We start from the raw sequence: 19318 nt of genomic DNA, 5'->3' as shown, positions 1-19318 counted from the left end.
CAGGAATTGAACCCAGGCTCCTGCATGCCAGGCCGACGCTCTACCACTGAGCCAACCGGCCAGGGCCATGAATCACATTTTTGTTGGAAGAAAGTCCCAACTTTGTTTTCATAATCCAGTAAATAATAGCATTAACCATGATATTACTAACATTCTATTCTCAAATAAGGCAGTTAATATCTTCAGATAGATAAAGAACATTCTCTGGGCCTAGCTGTCCAAAATGACTGTTTGACCTCTTTCTGTCATAAGATTAAAAAACACTTAATTGGGAGTCAGAAAGCCTGGGTTCTTGTTTTAGCTATGATGTCCGCTACAAATATGACTTTGGATAAGTCACTGAAGTTTTCTAGGTCTGTTTTTTTGTCTTTGAAATGAGCTGAACAAGGTGATACCCTTCGACTGAAAAATGCCACGACTTTGCATTTGTTCATAATATATTTTTAATGTATTATTGAAATATTGACATCTTTCCAAGGTGGTACCCGTAAATTAGTAGGTTATATCCTTCTTATTATGTTGGAATCCCCCAAGGGCTGGGATGGAGCATATATTTTTCTATAAGTCACAGTCAGCCTTTAAGCTATTCAGCCAGAGCAGGGGTCGGGAACCTATGGCTCACGAACCAGATGTGGCTCTTTTGATGGCTGCATCTGGCTCGTAGACAAATCTTTAATTAAAAAAATAATAACGTTAAAAATATAAAACATTCTCATGTATTACAATCCATTCATTTCCTACCGCTCATGTGGTGGCTGGAGCCAATCACAGCTGTCCTCTGGGACAACACCAAATTTTTATTGGATAATGCATAATGTACATGAGTTGTTGTATGGTTCTCATGGAATTACATTTTAAAATATGTGGCGTACATGGCTCTCTCAGCCAAAAAGATTTCCGACCTCTGAGCCAGAGCATATGACATACACGAATGACTTTAGAAAGGTGGAAGTCCTCACATCTTAGAGGACAAAACAGATGTCTCCCTTTTTCACTGAAGTCTCACTGTGAATCTTTAACTGTCACTTTTGCTGACCAGCCCTAGTTTTGCTCTGTCACACTTGTGTGAGATCAGGCTGGCCCTGGGGGCAATCGTTGCCGGCACAGACATTTCACAGCATACATACACTTGAAACACCACAGTATTCTTTTTATTTCCTCATGCTTTTTAAGGTGTAGAGGCTGCATTCCAGCATATTTCAAAATGAAATTTCAGGCTACACTGATCTGCTTTGGAAACTGCAGTATTTTTTTGGATTCTCCTGCCCTCGTGTCTCACTTGCATGCCTTTGTAAACAACATACACACACACACTTGCAAGTAAATATACCCACACATGCACAAACACTGGACACCTTCTTGCACAAACACAAACACATGCATAATTCTTGACCTTGGACTCTGCACTTCAACTGGGAGTTATCACCTCCATTTTCATTCTGGGAAGCTTTGTCTTTCAAAGCTGACTTTGTATCTAACAGAGAGACTGCTTGTGGGCAACCCATGAACAATGAGCTTAAAGAGAAGAAGGAGGGTAATGTTTATTGGACTAAAGATCAACTTTAAATTTTAGCTGACACTTTTTATATTGATGCTGTCTTGGATCTTCTGGAGAAGGGAGGAAAAAAAACACATCAGCAAATCAGCTCCCTCATTCAGCAGTGGAATTTGGGGGGCTGTTTTAGCTAGTCTTTTTGACAATCCCTGATTTAATGTTTTCACAGAGGTTAAGGACAGTAGCTTCACAGACTCTGTGAAAGTCTGAGCAATGGAGGGTGTTGTTCAGAGGGAAACAGAGTGCAGTTGTTTAAATAATCCTGGACCAATAAGCACTTGGTAGGTGGAGTTACTGTGTGTACATTTACAGAGCAGGACAATCCTGAATGAAGACTATACACCACACATGCTGACAGGCTCTGGGTCTGCTCTTGGTGAGAACAGAACAAGTGACTAGGTGACTAGGTTTTGCTTACTTTCCATTGGTGAATGCAACTTGTTTAATAAGATTTTTTTTTAAATATACATAAAAAGGATTTATCAGAAGCCTTATGAATATTTCATGAGTTGATATATTCAACTGAATGAATTCAGTGAGTGTCAGTGTGTAGCTTGCAGACAAACCTCATCCACAAGGAGGCTACTGACATAGGAAGCACTTCAGTGCATTTTCAGAGGCAAAGCCAGGCTGATAAAGCTCCTTGCGACAGCCTGACTTGCTATTCTTCCAGTATGCTGCTCTTGCTCTAAGCAGTTCGTACATTGGAGCCTTAGCTTCCTAAATTAAACTGAGAATAGTTTTCAGACTTGCCAGCCTCCTAACCTGCAGCTGTGTTGTGTCTCTGCTATGTTTGAGGTTTTTGTTTTGGATGGTGAAAGCTAGCACTCCATATAAGACATGACAGCAAAAGATTCTTCCAAGGAGCTTACTGCTTCTGAATCTGAGGTTTGCATAAAGACATTCAAGGAGCAAATGCACTTAGAACTTGAGCTTCCGAGACTACCGGGAAACAGACCTACATCTCCTAAAATTTCTCCACGCAGTTCACCGAGGAACTCACCATGCTTTTTCAGAAAGTTGCTGGTGAATAAAAGCATTCGGCAGCGTCGTCGGTTCACTGTGGCTCATACGTGGTAAGATGTGACTTGGAACTGTCTACAGTGCTTTTCATTAGTAAGCACTGATTTAGAAATGTAGAAAATAGAACATTTGAGTTTTGTTTAGAATACAGACCACAAGTGTGAAATGAATAGAGAGTGGGTCAGCTGAGGAATACGTGGTGCACTGTGTGTTAAATTATCATCGTGTGCTAGCTGTTTCCAGATAAAATAAGCCACTGACTGTAGAGTCACTGAAATGACTGCTTATAAAAATGCCTAGCTAGTTCTAGGTAGGTTGAGAATTGGAGGAGTCAAACAAAAATATTCAGGTTTTTGTTTAATTGCTGCTGAGGTGATGGGTGATTTTTGTGTGCTTTGTGGTTATTGATGATATTTTGAGTAATATGTTTTTGGTACAAGGAACAGTGTTTTAATTTTAGCTCTAGCTTATTTCTGAAGACAATGTCTAAAGTCAAATTTAACTTACTGTATTGCCATGTTGGTAGTATATAAACTAGTAGGTTTTTGTTTTGTTGGCTTTATCTTTACACAACGTGAGTAAAGGGAAAACTAATTTCCCACCTCTGAAATTACATAGTTAATTAATTTTATTTATGGTTAAAGTAGCTATTATCTTTAAAACCCTATATTTGTAAAAGAAAAATTGACTTAAAGATATGGATAATAAATAAACACATTTCCAATTTATTTGGGAATGCTAAGTAAAAATAATTCAAGAACACCTCTGTAGCAATTGTACTGAACCTGCCAGCTTTAATACATGTGTTACATTCAATAGACTAGCTTCCTTAAACTCATAATGATGACATGTAAGAGAAAGCACAATAGAAATTAAACTTTAATTATAAGAGCTATGCCATTTCAGATTTCTTTGAAATATGTTTTCTTTCAGTTTAAAATACCCTTCAACACTGGGTATCTGTACTCCTATAGTTTTTATTTAATAAGGACCATAACAATAAAGGGAGCTAGTACCTCTGGAAGGTAATTCTAACACAACAATTTTGTGATTGCATGCTAGATTGTCAACCAATGTGATAAACTGAGGATATCTAGTTTCTGAAAATTAATATATATTTACAGAAGGGTCCTTAGGTTGCGACATAGTTCTGTTCCTAATATAATGATATAACCTGAATTTTGGTGTAAGTCAAAACACACCCTAACCTAAGTTACTTACCTATCCTAACACAGTTATAAAATCATAATCTAGAACATAAAAACACAACTAAGCCACAGAAAAAGGAAAAGGACATAAATATTCTGTGCTGTACACTGTACTGTAGTAACAGAAAATATGATAAAAAAAAGAGTGTAAAAAATGTATGACGCTAATGGCGTAAGCCAAAACATTTCAATTTTTTAAAGTTTTTATGAGAGTGAGTGTCCTAAACTTGAAGCATCATATGTTAAGACTGTTGTAACCCGAGGATCCCCTGTACTTAAATTCTGTTTTCTACTTCTCTGAAGTGTTTGTCTGCCTAATCCAGTGCACAGTGCATTCACAAGTTGAGTTACGCCTAGAAATATGTAGCTTGCCCTTGATGGACATTACATGTTTGGCCAACACATACTTTACCTAGCTAAAAATGATAAAGTTATTTTTGTTTTCTGACAATGTAGTGTTGTTCATGTAATTACTTTATTAAAAACTTTTTAGTGATCTTTTTAATGAATTAAATCTTATTTAATTTTAATCTCAGACTTGTAGAGTAGACATGAGTTTTTCAAAATCTACCAATTGTATCATTTGTATAAAGAGAAGATTTATATATATATTTATATATGTATTGATTTTAAGAAGTCTTTTGTCTAATGGTTTATCCCACTCTTAATGTGTGTGTATTTTTATATAATTTGCTATGTAGTATAACTGAATAGGAGAAGGTATGTAGATGTTTTGTTAATTAGTTCTCATAAAAGCAACAAGGATAGAATACATATAATTTACTAATAACTTCTTATTTTTTTGCTACTTGGGGTTAATGTTAAGCCATTATTTTGATCAGAAGGACATTTAATTTTAGTCAGCTAATTTTCAGGTAATGCTAAGTTTTCATAAAACCTTGGTAATATTTTCTTTATTGTAGAGTTCTTGAACATAATAATTTGACCTTTTGTTTACTTAGAATAAACATTTGATGTGCTAAAACATAGAGTTATAAGCACTGTATTTTTTTCTTTCCAAAAAAATTCAAATTGTAAAATGATTAAAAAGCCAGTCTTAATTATGCATTGAACAGATTTCCTTGCAGCAAGTTACAAAAAAGAACAATTAAATTATATCTGAGGTAACTTAATGCTATTAAAGTGATCTTCTAGATAAGTTAAAATAATATTTTCTACCAGTTGCTAAAAAATAAAACACATGGCTTTGATATAATGTAACACAATATAGGTTTAAATAATACATTAATCCTCACACATACTTTATAACTTTAGTTAAGACCATGATTCATTTTCACCCTTTTCCCCTCCCAGCTCAGATATTCCCCTTCATATGTTTCTTGTAAAGCTGTGTCAGAGTTTGTCTTCAGCTCCCGATTATGTCTAATATATGTTTATTTCATTGTTTTATGTGAGTGTATTTTAATATTTTTCAAATTTATTTTTATGAAACACTCAATAAAAATGTCTATTTGGAAAATATACACATGTCCTGTATTTGAATGACTTTCACATAAATCTTAAAAATTACATTTTTTTAAACATTATATATTATAGTAACATGAGAAAATAAGAGCATAAATACCTCATTTTGCCTTGTTGTCATGATGAAATGTAACCATCCTTTCATAATCAACGATTGGTATTTTCCAAACCCTGCATTTAAGTTAGAAATTCCAAGATACGCACTTAGAAGTCTCTAAAAACATGTTATTACTTTACAGTAGACAGTAGGCTTCTTTTAAGAAGATTGGATTGTTTTGATTCTAGCATTTAAATTAAAGTAATTTTCATGATGAAGCCAAACAATTCAGAGGATACAGTTTATTTCTAAAACCTCTGAACACTTTTAAAATCTTCAGTTATTTGTAGATTTCATATTTTGGTCAGATGAACATGTAGTTCTGGTTTTTAAAAGTAAGTTGTGAAGTGTGGGCTAGTGGCAGAAGGTTTAAGAAACACTTGTTAAATACTGACTGTGGCATTACTTAAGTAAATATCTGAAGAAAGTAGATATTCAATGTGCTGACTCTAATCAGAATATTTACACAGTCTTAATTCTGGAAGAAATTTGGGTGATTATCTCATTGCTTTCTATACCCTTGGGTAGAACCACAATCACTCCATCTTTAACATGTGGATATCTGCCCTATTTTTAAGACTCTGGAGAAAATAGTTCTATAACCTCACTTAGTACACATTTTCATTACTTCATAGTCCAGGTATTGGGAAATTTTTTCTCATGGTCAACCTATATATAATATATAATATTTATAATCTGTATTTTGGTCTTCAATAGATATTAAGACTTTGAAGAACCTGTATGAATCTGAAGATCATTAGTAACTGGTCCCAGAGGTTTTTTTGTTTTGTTTTGTTTTTTGTTTTATTTTATTCACTCAATGTATAGAATTGAGCACTGCTGTGAGCAAGGAAAAAAACCTCATTTAACCCACATGGATGCCAACACCTTATACTTTTAAATTTTTTACTAGAATATTCACATATGTTATCTCATTAAAGTTTCATTTGACTATAAACTAAATTCATATTCTTTTTAATATTACATGTTACAGATATGAAAAAATGTTCTAAACTGCTTTAGCTTTTCCCAAGTATTTCTACTTTGTTAATCATTGTTTTGACCTTGAACCACCATCCCAGTTTCCAAATAATTCTTTCAATTCTGAAATCCAGAAGTGGACATCACACTTATTATTAAATGGTATAAGAAACTATAGATAAAATAGATGTCACCTTTGCAAAGTGTCAATAGAATGCTCAACATTGCTAAATGGGGAATTGGGAAATTAATGCCAGAGTTCTTAGGTCAGCCTGTTGTTCATCCTCAACCCCAAATCAGGGGTGAAAACTTCTGAGGCATAATGCAATCCTACCTGGATTATGTGGCCTGTTTTTTCTTGTCTGGCACCTGTCATGCAGTTTACAGCTTTCTCAACCTTGTGTCCTTTACTGATGTTCTAACCTCCCTCGTCCATTCTTCTCCATTGGCAGCAGCATGATGCTCTCTGAAGAAAGCTACTGCTGATGGTCTTAAATACTTCTTGGGCCCATCAAACACCTCTTCCTTACACTCTCCTCTTAAAAAGCAAATGTCTTGGTGGCTGAGCACCATCCTCTGTCTGTCTGTCTGTCTGTGCTTGCACATGGGACCAGACTTGCCCAGGGAACAAAATTATTTCAGTTAGAGTTAGTATTAGAAAAAAATACTTGCATTTTTCTTTCTTTTCCCCTTATAGTTCTACCTATATCATTGAAATCTATCTTTGTTTCTACAAAGGTTCACAAAATGTGAACTTTTGTGCTTAATAACTGAATGCAAACATATTAAAAGATACAGTTCATAGTCTAAAGGAACTTATACCTGATAAGACAAAGCTGGATAACTGGAGAAGAGTGAAAACAAAAACAAAAACAAAACAATTAAGTACATGCTTGACCTCTCCCTGAACTTGAGGCACATTTATTGTCTTATGCAATATGGTTTTGTTTTGTTAGCTAAATTTACTAAATATGTGCCTTGGATTCTTCAATTTCCTTAAATTATTTCCTATCAATATTGGATATTTTGGAGAACTGTTTGTTTTTATATATTTATTGACTAAACATTCAATTGAACAAAACATTTATTGAGGGTCTACTATGCTCTAAACCCTCCTCTGGATTTAGGAGATACAAAATGAGAGAGTCCTTGTCTTCAAAGAACTATATAATACTTGGAAAACAAATTTATTTATTAACAATTAACCAATGGTGTATAAATAATGATACTGTGGAATGATGATCAACTTGTTATAAGAGCCCCGAAGAAATAAATACTGCTACAAACGAAGTCAATGTGTTAGGGAAGGTTTAGAGAAGAGATGTAATTTTTGTAGTGTCTTGAAGAATCATTAAGAGTTTTCCAGGAAAAGAGAGGCAAGAGGGTTTTTTTTGTTTGTTTGTTTTGCCAAAAAAAAAATAACAAAGAAATTCTATTAACAAATGATAATAGTAGCTCCCAATTATTCAATATTTACAATATTTCTGACATTGTTTTAAATGTATTTACTTATTTAGTGTCATAATAAATCCATGAGTTATATATTGTAGTATTATTATTTATATTTTATCAGAAAAAGAATGAAGCACAAGGATAAGTAATTTGCCAAGGTTACGCAGCTATTAAGGGGCTGAGTTGGAATTGAACTCAGAGCATGGGAGAAAGTGAACAAAGTTCACTGGAGTTAAAGCCTAAGATGCAGGCTGGCAAAGATAGAGAGTAAGACTGTGCTTATAGATTGGAACCGTACTTCAGGGATTGCAATGTCATGCACAAGACTCCCAGCTTTATTCCATCACTAGCGGGAAGCCACTGTAAGGTTGTGAGAAAGGAATTGGCATAAATAGCCCTTTCTTTGGAAAAGATACTTTGCAGGCATTGTGGAGAATGGACTGGTGGACGAGGAGATTAGAAGCAAAGGGAAAAGGGAGAATGTGCATTTGAGAGATAATGACTTCTAATTATTGTGTAAATCCCGTAACATCAAAAACTCTGCTTATGCCATTCTTTATGACTTAACACATTACAGTTTATAGAAACTGGGGGGGGGGCAAGTATGCAAATTTGGTATCCCTTGCATTTATCATCTATATCATGTGACATTATGGATGGTACTAGCTGATGTATCAAACAGAACAAAGGTGTGTGGGAGGATGAGTGCATCTGAAGAAAACCCTAATGCTCTGTCCTAATTTACTGGAGGTGCTTTGTGTTGTGTTTTCTGTATAATCCTGGTGGGTCTTTTATGGAAATTATCTTAGTCCACAGTCTGAGCTGGATGCCGGTGGAAGTCTATGCCTCAGAGCCTGAGTCTGTTGCTTTAATCAGAGGACTTTCTCAGTAATGCAAATCTATAAATGGCATTTCCCTGGCCTTTTAGTGTCTCAAATGTTCAATATATTGGATTTTAAAAATGTTTACTGTAAAAAGGGCTTTGTAAAGTAATGATGACAACTCCCAGAACACATGCTGGAAGGTGGCCCAGCAACCGGGCCTATTATCCAACAGCTAAAGTCTTAGACCCTTTTGCAAAATCCCTTTTGTTTTCTTTCCCTATTCTTTTGTTGTCTCTCAGTTTTTCTCCCTATAGGTATTTGTAGTGCTTCCTCCTGTAATATCACTGTCAAGACATCAGAAACATTATGCTTGAGGCGTTTAAATGGTTCTCAGAAAAGAATTGAAAAAGCTGACTATGGTGCAAAAGGCCCTACATTATCTGGTCTCAGGCTCCCTGTGACCTCATCTCCTAAGTGTGAGCCATGGTAGCCTCCTTTCGGTTCTTCAACAAACCTAGCGTGCTTCCACTGGTGGACCTTTACCCTTGGTGTTTCTTCTGCCTGGAAGATGTGACCCGGGCTCACTCTCATCCATTCAGGTTTCTACTCAATATGTATGCTAACAAGGGCTTCTCTGGCTCTTTTATCGAAAAAAGCACCCTTCACTTTCTGGTCTCTTAACTCTGCTTTATATTCCTCCTTGGCACTTCTTATTACCTAAAAATACATCATCTGGAAAAAAAAACCATATTTATTATATTGTTTTTATCTTCTATTGTCTGCCAATCTTACTTAATTGCAGGATTTTTTTTTGTTTGTTTACTAAATCCTGGGCCCCTATAGAAAAGGCTAGCACCTAATAAATATTTGCTGAAAAAAATTAAAGACTGAATATGGTTTCTGCTTCCTGCTCCTTATTCTTAGAGCACTTCTCCTTCAGCCAGATATGAAGGAGGAGAAAGAAGCTTAGTTGATGCTTGTTCTCCAAGTATCCTTAGTTTATTCAGCTCATAATAGTTGTGTTCCCTTTTTGGCAGTAGGGCTTCTCTAACTTGCTTTCTATTCTGTGTTCTAGGGTGCTATAGATACAGATTTAATGACAATATCTCACTAGAGGTTAAACGTTTTACATGATAAGCTATTTAATTAAGCCACTGTGTACAAATCATACTACCTAGCCTGTAGTGCTGTAAATATTTGTTTGTAGCATCTTGCAATTATTTATTTTAGTTATTCCTCATGCCTCAAACTGCACAGTAAGTGCCACACCTCAGAAAAGCTCTATGTATCTCTTATTAACTGTCTGAGTATCGTATACAAGAATCTATTTGTTATTAGGCCTTTAAAATACATGCATATTATCATTACATTGTTTTTCTATATTTTTCACTGATGCAACATTTAAAATGTTGAAAGGGGCTACAGAAATTTGAGCACTTTAGAGGATTTTCCCCAGGTAACTTGGAAGTAATAGTTTGTGACTTGCAGAATAAGGAAACTGAGTTAACAACCCTTGTAGTCTACAAAAGACATCACCAGGAGTAAAAATTTTCACTTGGTTCTATCTCATTTTTTTCTGAACTGAGAGGTTGGGACCTCTGCCCTTCCTAGAAATTGTTTGACACAGATCTGTTTGAATCCCACTGTGTACTTTAGGATGAAATAAAGTGTTGACCTTCTCAGATGGCTTCTTGCTAGAATGTAAGCATTTTTTCTCTGAGAGGGAATAGGAATGATGGCTTCTCTAGCCCTTTCATAGAAAAGAGCACCTGTCCCAGGGTGTGCTCACCTGGCAGACTTGGCTTCTCTTCGACCTGCATCCGTTACAACTCAGATTTACTGCAAACTACACAGATTGGAAATTAAAGAGTTTCAGTAGTGTGGCTTCAAAAATTGCTTTAAAAATTGTATTTTTCTGGAAATCGGTGTTCTAGGAATCATTTTGGGGATGACAATCCCCAATATGGTGGGGATCTCTCCTGGTCTTGGAGCAAACAAAGGAGCATAGATGAGAAGTTTGGAGGCATCTCACACAAATTCCAAAATCTCCAAGTACTTGCAAAACAAGATAAATTACTGGAGAAAGAAAAAAATATTTCTCTGTAGCTGTGCTCGGTAAAGTCATAGAAATATCCTGACAATTTATAACATTAATTATGTGCAGCTAAAATGTTCGGGAGGGTGAAAAGGTGGAGATATCTGTGAGTCGGGGAGAAATCACTGGTCATGAAGATTTAAAATTTTAAAAAGTTGAAAAGATAGTACAACAAACACCTTCTTATTAATGTTTTTCCACATTTACTTTGTCTGTATTTTTATCCATAAATATAATCTCATATGTGTGTGTATGTGTTTAGTTGATGATTTCTATTCCATCAGCATGTTCTCATACCATGATTTCAGAGATTCTTTTTTATTTTATTTTATTGTGTGTGTGGCAGAGACAGATAGGGACAGACAGACGGGAAGGGAGAGAGATGGGAAGCATCAATTCTTCGTTGTGGCACCTTAGTTGTTCATTGATTACTTTCTCATATGTGCCTTGACCAGGAGGCTACAGCAGACCGAGTGACCCCTTGCTCGAGCCAGCAGCCTTGGGCTCAAGCTGGTGAGTCTTGCTCAAATCAGATGAGCCCATGCTCAAGCTGGCAACCTCAGGGTTTCGAACCTGGGCCCTCCACATCCCAGTTTGATGCTCTAGTCACTGCGCAGGCCAGGGATTAATTCTTAATAGTGTACTAACATGCTGACAAATTTTAAATAAGTTTGTAGCCCTGTTTTTAAAAGTATTGTAAACTATTGAGATAGAGTGCAGAGTTAGAGGTATCTATAATAGTTTATGACTTTTCGTGGTGATAAATTGTTCGTTTGAGGTGCTTAAAATAGTTCCTAAGAGGATGAATGTCTGTAGCATTCACATTTTTCTACCCCAAGAGGAGCAATTATTTTTTTTAAGCCTATAAAACTTGTGTCATTAACCTGACCAGTGGTGGTACAGTGGATAGAGCATTGATCTGAGATGCTGAAGTCCCAGGTTTAAAACTGTGAGGTCACCAACTTGAGCGCGGGCTCATCCAGCTTGAGGGTAGGATCGCTGGCTTAAGCATGAGATCATTCGACATAATCCCGTGGTCACTGCCTTGAGCCCAAGGTTGTTAGCTTGAGCAAGGGGTCACTGGCTCGCTTGAGGCCCCCAGGTTAAGGCACGTATGAAAAGCAATCAATAAACAACTAAAAAAAATTACGCAACTATGAGTTGATGCTTCTCATCTTTCTCCTTTTTTGTCTCTCTCTCCCTTTTTGTTTTTTTTTGTTGTTGTTGTTGTTGTTTGTTTGTTTTTTTGCATTTTTCCGAAGCTAGAAATGGGGAGGCAGTCAGATAGACTCCCGCATGCACCCGACCAGGATCCACCCAGCACGCCCACCAGAGGGCGATGCTCTGCCCCTCTGGGGCGTCGCTCTGTTGCATCCAGAGCCATTCTAGCGCCTGAGGCAGAGGCCACAGAGCCATCCTCAGCGCCCAGGCCATCTTTGCTCCAATGGAGCCTTGGCTGCAGGAGGGGAAGAGAGAGACAGAGAGGAAGGAGAGGTGGAGGGGTGGAGAAGCAGATGGGTGCTTCTCCTATGTGCCCTGGCCAGGAATTGAACCCGGGACTCCTGCATGCCAGGCCGACGCTTCTCCCTTTTGTCTCTCTCTCTCTCTCTCTCTCTCTCTCACATAAACACACACATACACACACAAACAAGCAAACAAAGTGTGCCATTAGTATAGAACATTATATAATGTCTTAACATACTTCACATGGGATTCTATCATTGTATTATTTTGAAGTAATCTTGAATTTTATTTTTCAGTGTTAATCTTTGTTTTATGTTACATTACCTGGAGTCAAGAAAGTTAGATGGGTTTTAGTATTTTCTCTTGATTTGCTATTGAGATTTTTGATCAATTGGTTAACTGTCTTAGACCTCAGTTCCTTCATTTGCAAAATGGAGAAAAAGAGCCTTATGTTTAATTATTTTCAAATGTTAATTTAAAATAAAAAACATATCTGTTTATATAATCCACTATCTATCTTCTAAGATAATGTAGTAGGGCATTTAGTACAATACTTCATGCATTATAGGTAACATAATAGATGCTACTGTTTAATTATATTACTAAACCTCTCAGCATATGCAAACTTTCATATTATTGTCAGTCTTGGTTGGCAAAGAAGAAATTATTTTTTATTATTTGAAAAGCATCACTGGGTATAGAAAATGTCACTTCAAAAGAGCAAAGTGCATATGAGTTTGTAAAGAAATAATTTTATAATATCTACTGTGTGATCATCTTATATACTAAAGAAGCAAAATCACATTCATTTATTTTCATGTGATAATCACATTTTAATGAACCAAGTTAAATTATGTTGAAGCACATATCAGAAGATCCAGTGTGAATAGATTATATTCCCAGTAAGAAGCTCTACTGCCTTGTTTGGTTGCTATCATCAATATATTTTAAAAAGCTCTGTGTTACCATCGACTGTATGAAAGAGATAAGAAGAGAACCATTTTGAAGTAATTCCATCCACTTCACCAATAAGTGTGAAAGTAAAAGGGAAAAAAGCATAAGAAAATGCCTTGTCTATTTTAGGAGCTCACATATGAAAAAAAAAACCAATATAGGATTCAGTGAACAACTATCTTGGGAAAATTCTGGTGTCATCAAAAACTCATTTATCTTAAAATGTGCCCTTGCCTCCCTATTCTTGCACAAATTAAAAAGCTCAGACTGTTTGCTACAGCGTAGAGATTCTGAGAGTGCTTTTGTGGCTTAATTGGGCCACTGTTACCTCAGCAGTTCATTCAGTTCATTCAGGAGCTCTCTCTCACCTAGAACTATTTAGGCCTCCTGAAGAGAAATTGGGGAGGACAGGACAAAGAAATTAAGGGATCCAAGTCTTTCTTGCTGGTGTCTGACCTGCCCAAAACTTCCTCTTGAGATTTTACCAATAAAATCTTTTTTCTGCTGACTTTGGGTTGCCTTTGTTCTTCTTTTTCTAGTTCTTTTAAGAAGTGATGTTAGATTGTTTACTTGGGATCTCTCTTTTTTTTTTTATTTTTTTTTTTATTGATTTTTTAATTGATTTTTAGAGAGAGGGGAGAGAGAGAGAAGGGGGAGGAGCAGGAAGCATCAACTCCCATATGTGCCTTGACCAGGCAAGCCCAGGGTTTCGAACCGGCAACCTCAGTGTTCCAGGTCGACGCTTTATCCCACTGCGCCACCACAGGTCAGGCTCTCTTATTTTTTGATATAAGCCTATAATGATATAAACTTCCCTCATATTACTGCTTTTGCTACATCCCAGAAAAATTTTGATATGTCGTGGTGTCATTTTCATTTGTCTATATATATCTTTTGATCTCTGCTTTTATTTCTTCTTTGACTCTGTCATTTTTTAGAAGTATGTTGTTTAGTTTCCATGTTTTTGTGACTTTCTTTACTTCCTTCTTACAGTTGAATTCTAATTTCAAAACCTTATCTTCAGAAAATATGCTTAGTATAATTTTAATCTTTGTGAATTTGTTGATGTTAGTTTTGTGGCTCAACATATGGTCTGTCCTTGAGAATGTGCCATGAGCACTGGAGAAGAATGCATAATCTGATGTTTTGGATGAAATGTCCTTTAAATGTTCATTATGTCCATTTGGTCTAGTGTGTTGTTTAAGGCCAATATTTCTTTATTGATTTTCTGAGATCTCTAAGTTTGATTGCATTTTGTCTTTTTCTATATTTATATCAGTTAGTAGATGTTATACTTTGGTGCTCCCTGGTTTGGTGCATATATATTAAGAAGTTTATGACTTCTTGATACAATGTCCCCTTTATCATGAACTGCTCATCTTTGTCTCTGGTTACCTTTGTTGTCTTGAAGTCAGCATTGTCAGATCTCTGTATAGGTACACCTGCTTTTCTTTGGATATTATTGGCTTGGAGAATTGTTTTCTAATCTTTCACTTTGAGTCTACTTTTGTCCTTACATGTTAGATGTGTCTCTTGAAGGCAGCACACAATTGGGTTTTGTTTTCTGATTCAATCTGCTATTCTGTGCCTCTTTTTGGTGAATTCAGTCCATTTACATTTAGGGTAATTATTGTCACTTGAGGATTTCCTATTGTCATTTTATGTTTTGTTGTTTGGTAGTTCTGTGTTTTGTTTGGTTCTTCCCTTTTGTGTTTCTCTCAGTTGTTTTTGTTTATTGGTATTTCATAGTTTTTTTTCCTGTTTCTTCTTTTTTTAAGCTGTGTGTTTCAGTAGTGGTTTCTTTCATGGGAAGTTACCATTAGATTATTAAGAGAAAAATATTCATATGTACAGGAGTCCTTTATATTATGAGTGCTTCTGTACTCCATCCTCCTTTGTCACTGCAGATCTTTATCCTATCTCCTTTTATGTTATTGTTGTCACAGATTATCCTCATTTTTACTGTGACCTTGTTGGTACTTTTTCTTGTAGTTTTGATTTGTTTTGTTCTTTGTATCTGGTCAAATAAGCCCCTTTAGTATTTCCTGCAGTGGGGGTTTTCTGGTGATGAATTCCCTCAGCTTCTGTACATCTGCAAAAGTTTTTATTTTTTCTTTATATTAGAAGGATAATTTTGATGGATATAGTATTCTTCACTGGTGATTACTTTTTTTCAAAACCTGAATGGCGGGTCCACTCTATTTTGGCTTTCAGAGTTTCTGCTGAGATGTCTGATGATACCTGATGGGATTTCCTTTATATGTTATGATTTTCTTTTAATGTTACTGATTCTTTCCTCTATCTGGCTTGTTCTATTAGCTAACCTTGCTACCTCAGTTTTCAATTAATATATTGAGTTCTTCATTTTTGTTTTGATTTTCCATCTCCTTGATGAGATATTCCTTTTGTTTTCTGAGCTTATTAAATTGCCTATTGGTGTTTTTTTGCATCTTGTTGAATGTTTTTAGAACTTCAATTTTGAATTCTCTATCATTTAACACTAAAGTTTTCATGTGATTGAGATTTTTTTCCTGGATGTTTTTCATTTTCTTTCTGAACTATGTTTCTGTCTTGTGTAGTCATGGTATTTGATGTTTTCTTCCTTGATGACATTGAAGAGTGGTATTGTTAAGAACTCTAACCAAAAAAAAAAAAACCTTAAAAACAACAACAAAAAAGTACAATATAATATATAAAAATTTAAAAAATAATGACAAGTAAAAAAGAAAAACCACAGAAAACAAAGCTCATAAACCAAAACCAAAAAGTCAAGTACAAACTAAATACCCATAAAAATAAGAATAAAAATATAAAAATTAAATAAATGGAAATTTTTCAAAAGAGAAAAATGAATAAGAAGAAAACAAGGGATAAAATGAAAAGATAAAGGAAAAATAAATTTTAGTTTTGAGAGATTACAGTTTTCTTTCAATAGGTGTCACTGTTCTATAAGTTTTACGTCTGTGAAATTTCCTGAACTAGCCTCTGCTGAGATGTTGCTGTTGCAATGATGTAGGCAGTGGCTGCAGTTGCATTGGTGGGTGGGTGTGTTGTGAGGATTTTACAGCTTTGGCTTTACAGCTCTAGCAATGGCAGTCTCAGACATCCTACCACTCCTCCTCACATCTCAACAGACCAGGGTACTAGACACAGAGCACCTCTGTTCTTCAGGTCAGAGAGCAGCTCTGGGGAACTAGTTGTGGGGTCTATCACTGCCACTTTCCAAACCCATGAGGTGAGGGAGGAAGGATCTGGAAGGTTGGAGGGCCACACATTAGTTTTCTCTGTCTGCCAAGTGTGGACTGCATGCAGACTGTGGGAACACTGGTCATGACTCTGCACACTGGCCACTTTGGTTCCGTATCTACCCCTTTGCCCCTCTATATCACCGCTCTTTCTGGCAGAAGGAGATCCAGTAACTCCAGGTTTTCCTCTTTGTAATGCTGAGACAAAACCAAGACACCCCGAGCTTCCCTCCTCCCCATAGTCCAGCAGAGAAAAAAACCCCAGTCACTTCAGGTGTGTCTCCCCTCTGGAGCCAACCATGAGTGTGTTCAGTGTGTTTTTATCTTCTGCTCCCCTTTTCAACCCACCCCACCTTTAGTCCATTTAATGCATGGATCTTTTAGGTGTGTCTGCAAACCCAACTGGAGTTTCTTTGCTGCATTATAACTTCAATTTGTTGAAGTTTCAAGGGGGGAAGATCAGGAATATTGTATGCCGCCATTACTCTGATGTCATCTCTAATTCCATCTTTATTTTCTAAAATTCCAGTTGCCATCTTAAAATTGATACTTGTCTCTATTAGTGAAACTACATGCCAATGAAACACTATTTCTTTAAATAAATTTCTGATAAATTTTTTAAGTGTTGTTTTTATCAAAGTACCAGAATGTCATTGAAGTTTTCTCTAGTCATTGGAATCTAACTTCTTAGAGATTCGTTTATATAAAACAGTGTATTCATGAAAGGCAATGGGAAAGGAGCTCAAGATCTGGAGTCAGATTCTAGACAAGCAACATGCTTTCTGGTGTCACCACTTACAATTTGGTTTTTTTTTGTTGTTGTTTCTCAGTAAGGCAGAAGTAGTAATTTAACATTTTGGGATCCTCAACATTTTTATCAGTAAAATAGAGATAAAGCAATTCCTTCCCTATTCATATGTGATTTTTATGAAATTAATTAGAATTGTTTAAAATACAAGGAATTGGAACCTATTTGCTAGAAGAAGAAAGATAACTTTATGGGACAAAGGAATGATAAACTAATACCAATAAATACTAAGTAAATTGATTTAAATAGTGCAGGTTTAATTGGGTTGTATATAGAGATCATTCTTTTAGTAAGCATTATTAAATATCACAGTCATTTTATTTTATTAAAAAAAGAGAGTAGTTTCTGTTCTATAAGACCACACAAGTGAAAGACTCTATGGAGACAGGGATGAGAATAAATGGCAGCTTTGGATCTTATCTACTACCATGAGTCTTGACATCACTTTCACGCTTCCTGCAGAAAGATATTGGAATGCTGGTATAACCAATATTCAGGGGAGTGAAAGTTGTATTTAATCTTTATTCAGATGATGTGACAATATTTAAATCAAATTGCTCTTTATTTCTTGGTTGTTTCCAAGAATATTTAGGAATAAAAACAGAAATAAATGTTATTGGTTCTCTTTTGACAGAGACTTCCTTCTTACATTGTCACTGATCAGGTTGATTCTGTTACCTAGCAGTTGAAAGGCAGTAAAAGGTTATATCTTTAAGACAGGGGTTCTGTTTGAATGAATTGGTATTTCATTGAAAAATGGCTATTCAAATAAACTCAAAGCTTTGCAACAGTGAAAAATATGGTAAAATACTTCATACTTCACAAAAGTCATGCCAACTTCGAAGTTCTATCTAAATTAATAAAAATAAGACTTTTTAGGAATCTATCTGACAATTAAGATTAAATTAAACAACTGCTTCATTTGAATAAAGCTTTGCAGAATCTAATATTATGAAAGAGCTGTCTCTTTATAGAGCTCAGTCCTTGCTTGGTATTAAAGGGATTTGAGTTTTAATGCCAGCTGAATCCCAAATACCCAGTGAGCACATATGCATACATTTTCTGCTGGTAGCTTTTTTGTCAAATGGATTAATAATTACCTTATACATTAGAGTATGAATATTGAATCTCAGTGATTATAGAGTGCTTTGGTTTTCTGAAGAGTCACTTGGTAGAGACATTCAGAAGAAATAAAGTCTTCTAGAAAGTTTTATGCATATGAGGTTTTCAAAAACATGACTCAGCTTTAAAATGCATTAATGAATTTTGTATTTTATGTGAACCCTAGCAAGGCTTTTGCTAAGTACTTAGTACTCTGAAAGTGGAAATGTTTATGTTTAGAGTTTCTTAAAGCATTGCTGTATTGGTGTATGTTAGTCCTTTTTTCAAAGGGTAAAAGCCAGATAGACATTGCTCATCAATTATAAATTAATTAGGACATTATTTATGAATTAATTTTGACGTGTGGCTTGCATTTTCATTTTGTATTGCTTCCAATCAACAAATATTAATTGTGGGATGATGCAAACATGATGCACCTTGTCATCAAGGGGCTTTGTTCTAGCCAAGGAGAGCGTGTAATCTTTTGGCACATGAATTGATTTTATTTGATAGATGTCAACATTACAAGTGTACAAGTATAAAACATAATGGCTCTCCCACTGTTACCAAGTGGTACCAATCTGATTATGAAAGTAAAGGTTTGCAGAGCGGTGGTGCTGCTCGCCTTTTCAAATGGAGCATTCAATCTGTTTTTGTTGTGGTGGCTCATTTTCTTCAGCAACTAACCACTAGGGAGCTGTGCTGGGGGTCTGATAAAGAAAGAGGGGTCAGATGTAAGTGGTCTTGCTGATGTGTGCAAGAAGAAAATATGCTTTAAGACAGAGTAAAATATAGCAATATTTTAATTTTTTTATGCTAGGGCAATAATAGAAAAACTATACCACACACATTTTATATCATTTAATTCTTTTCTCCATTTACAAATGAAGAAATGGAGACTCAGAGGTCGACTGACTGATGCTGAGTAACCAAGCTACAAATAGCAAACCAAGAATTAGCCCATGTGTTCTTAGAGTTACACTTTGTATATACAGGGGGTGCTCGGGTTACAACAGTCTCAACATT

General features: G+C 35.7%; 1 protein-coding gene across 2 annotated transcripts in view; it reads left to right on the top strand.

The window, feature by feature from the left end:
• Nucleotides 1–19318, top strand: part of PDE4B (phosphodiesterase 4B) — a 549769-nt gene that overhangs the window by 121356 nt on the left and 409095 nt on the right. Inside the window, exon 1 of one of the 2 annotated variants that reach the window (XM_066268959.1) lies at nucleotides 1926–2631. The exons of the other annotated variant lie outside the window; for it this stretch is intronic. Coding sequence (XP_066125056.1) covers nucleotides 2396–2631 — 236 coding nt within the window. The 5' untranslated portion in view covers nucleotides 1926–2395. Of the gene's footprint in view, nucleotides 1–1925; nucleotides 2632–19318 lie in introns of those variants that run through there. 2 annotated transcript variants of the gene reach the window in all.

Source organism: Saccopteryx bilineata, chromosome 3 (genome assembly GCF_036850765.1).
Source record: "Saccopteryx bilineata isolate mSacBil1 chromosome 3, mSacBil1_pri_phased_curated, whole genome shotgun sequence".
Taxonomy (NCBI): domain Eukaryota; kingdom Metazoa; phylum Chordata; class Mammalia; order Chiroptera; family Emballonuridae; genus Saccopteryx; species Saccopteryx bilineata.
Note: the sequence above shows the minus strand (reverse complement) of the source record. Positions and strands in the feature narration are given on the sequence as shown.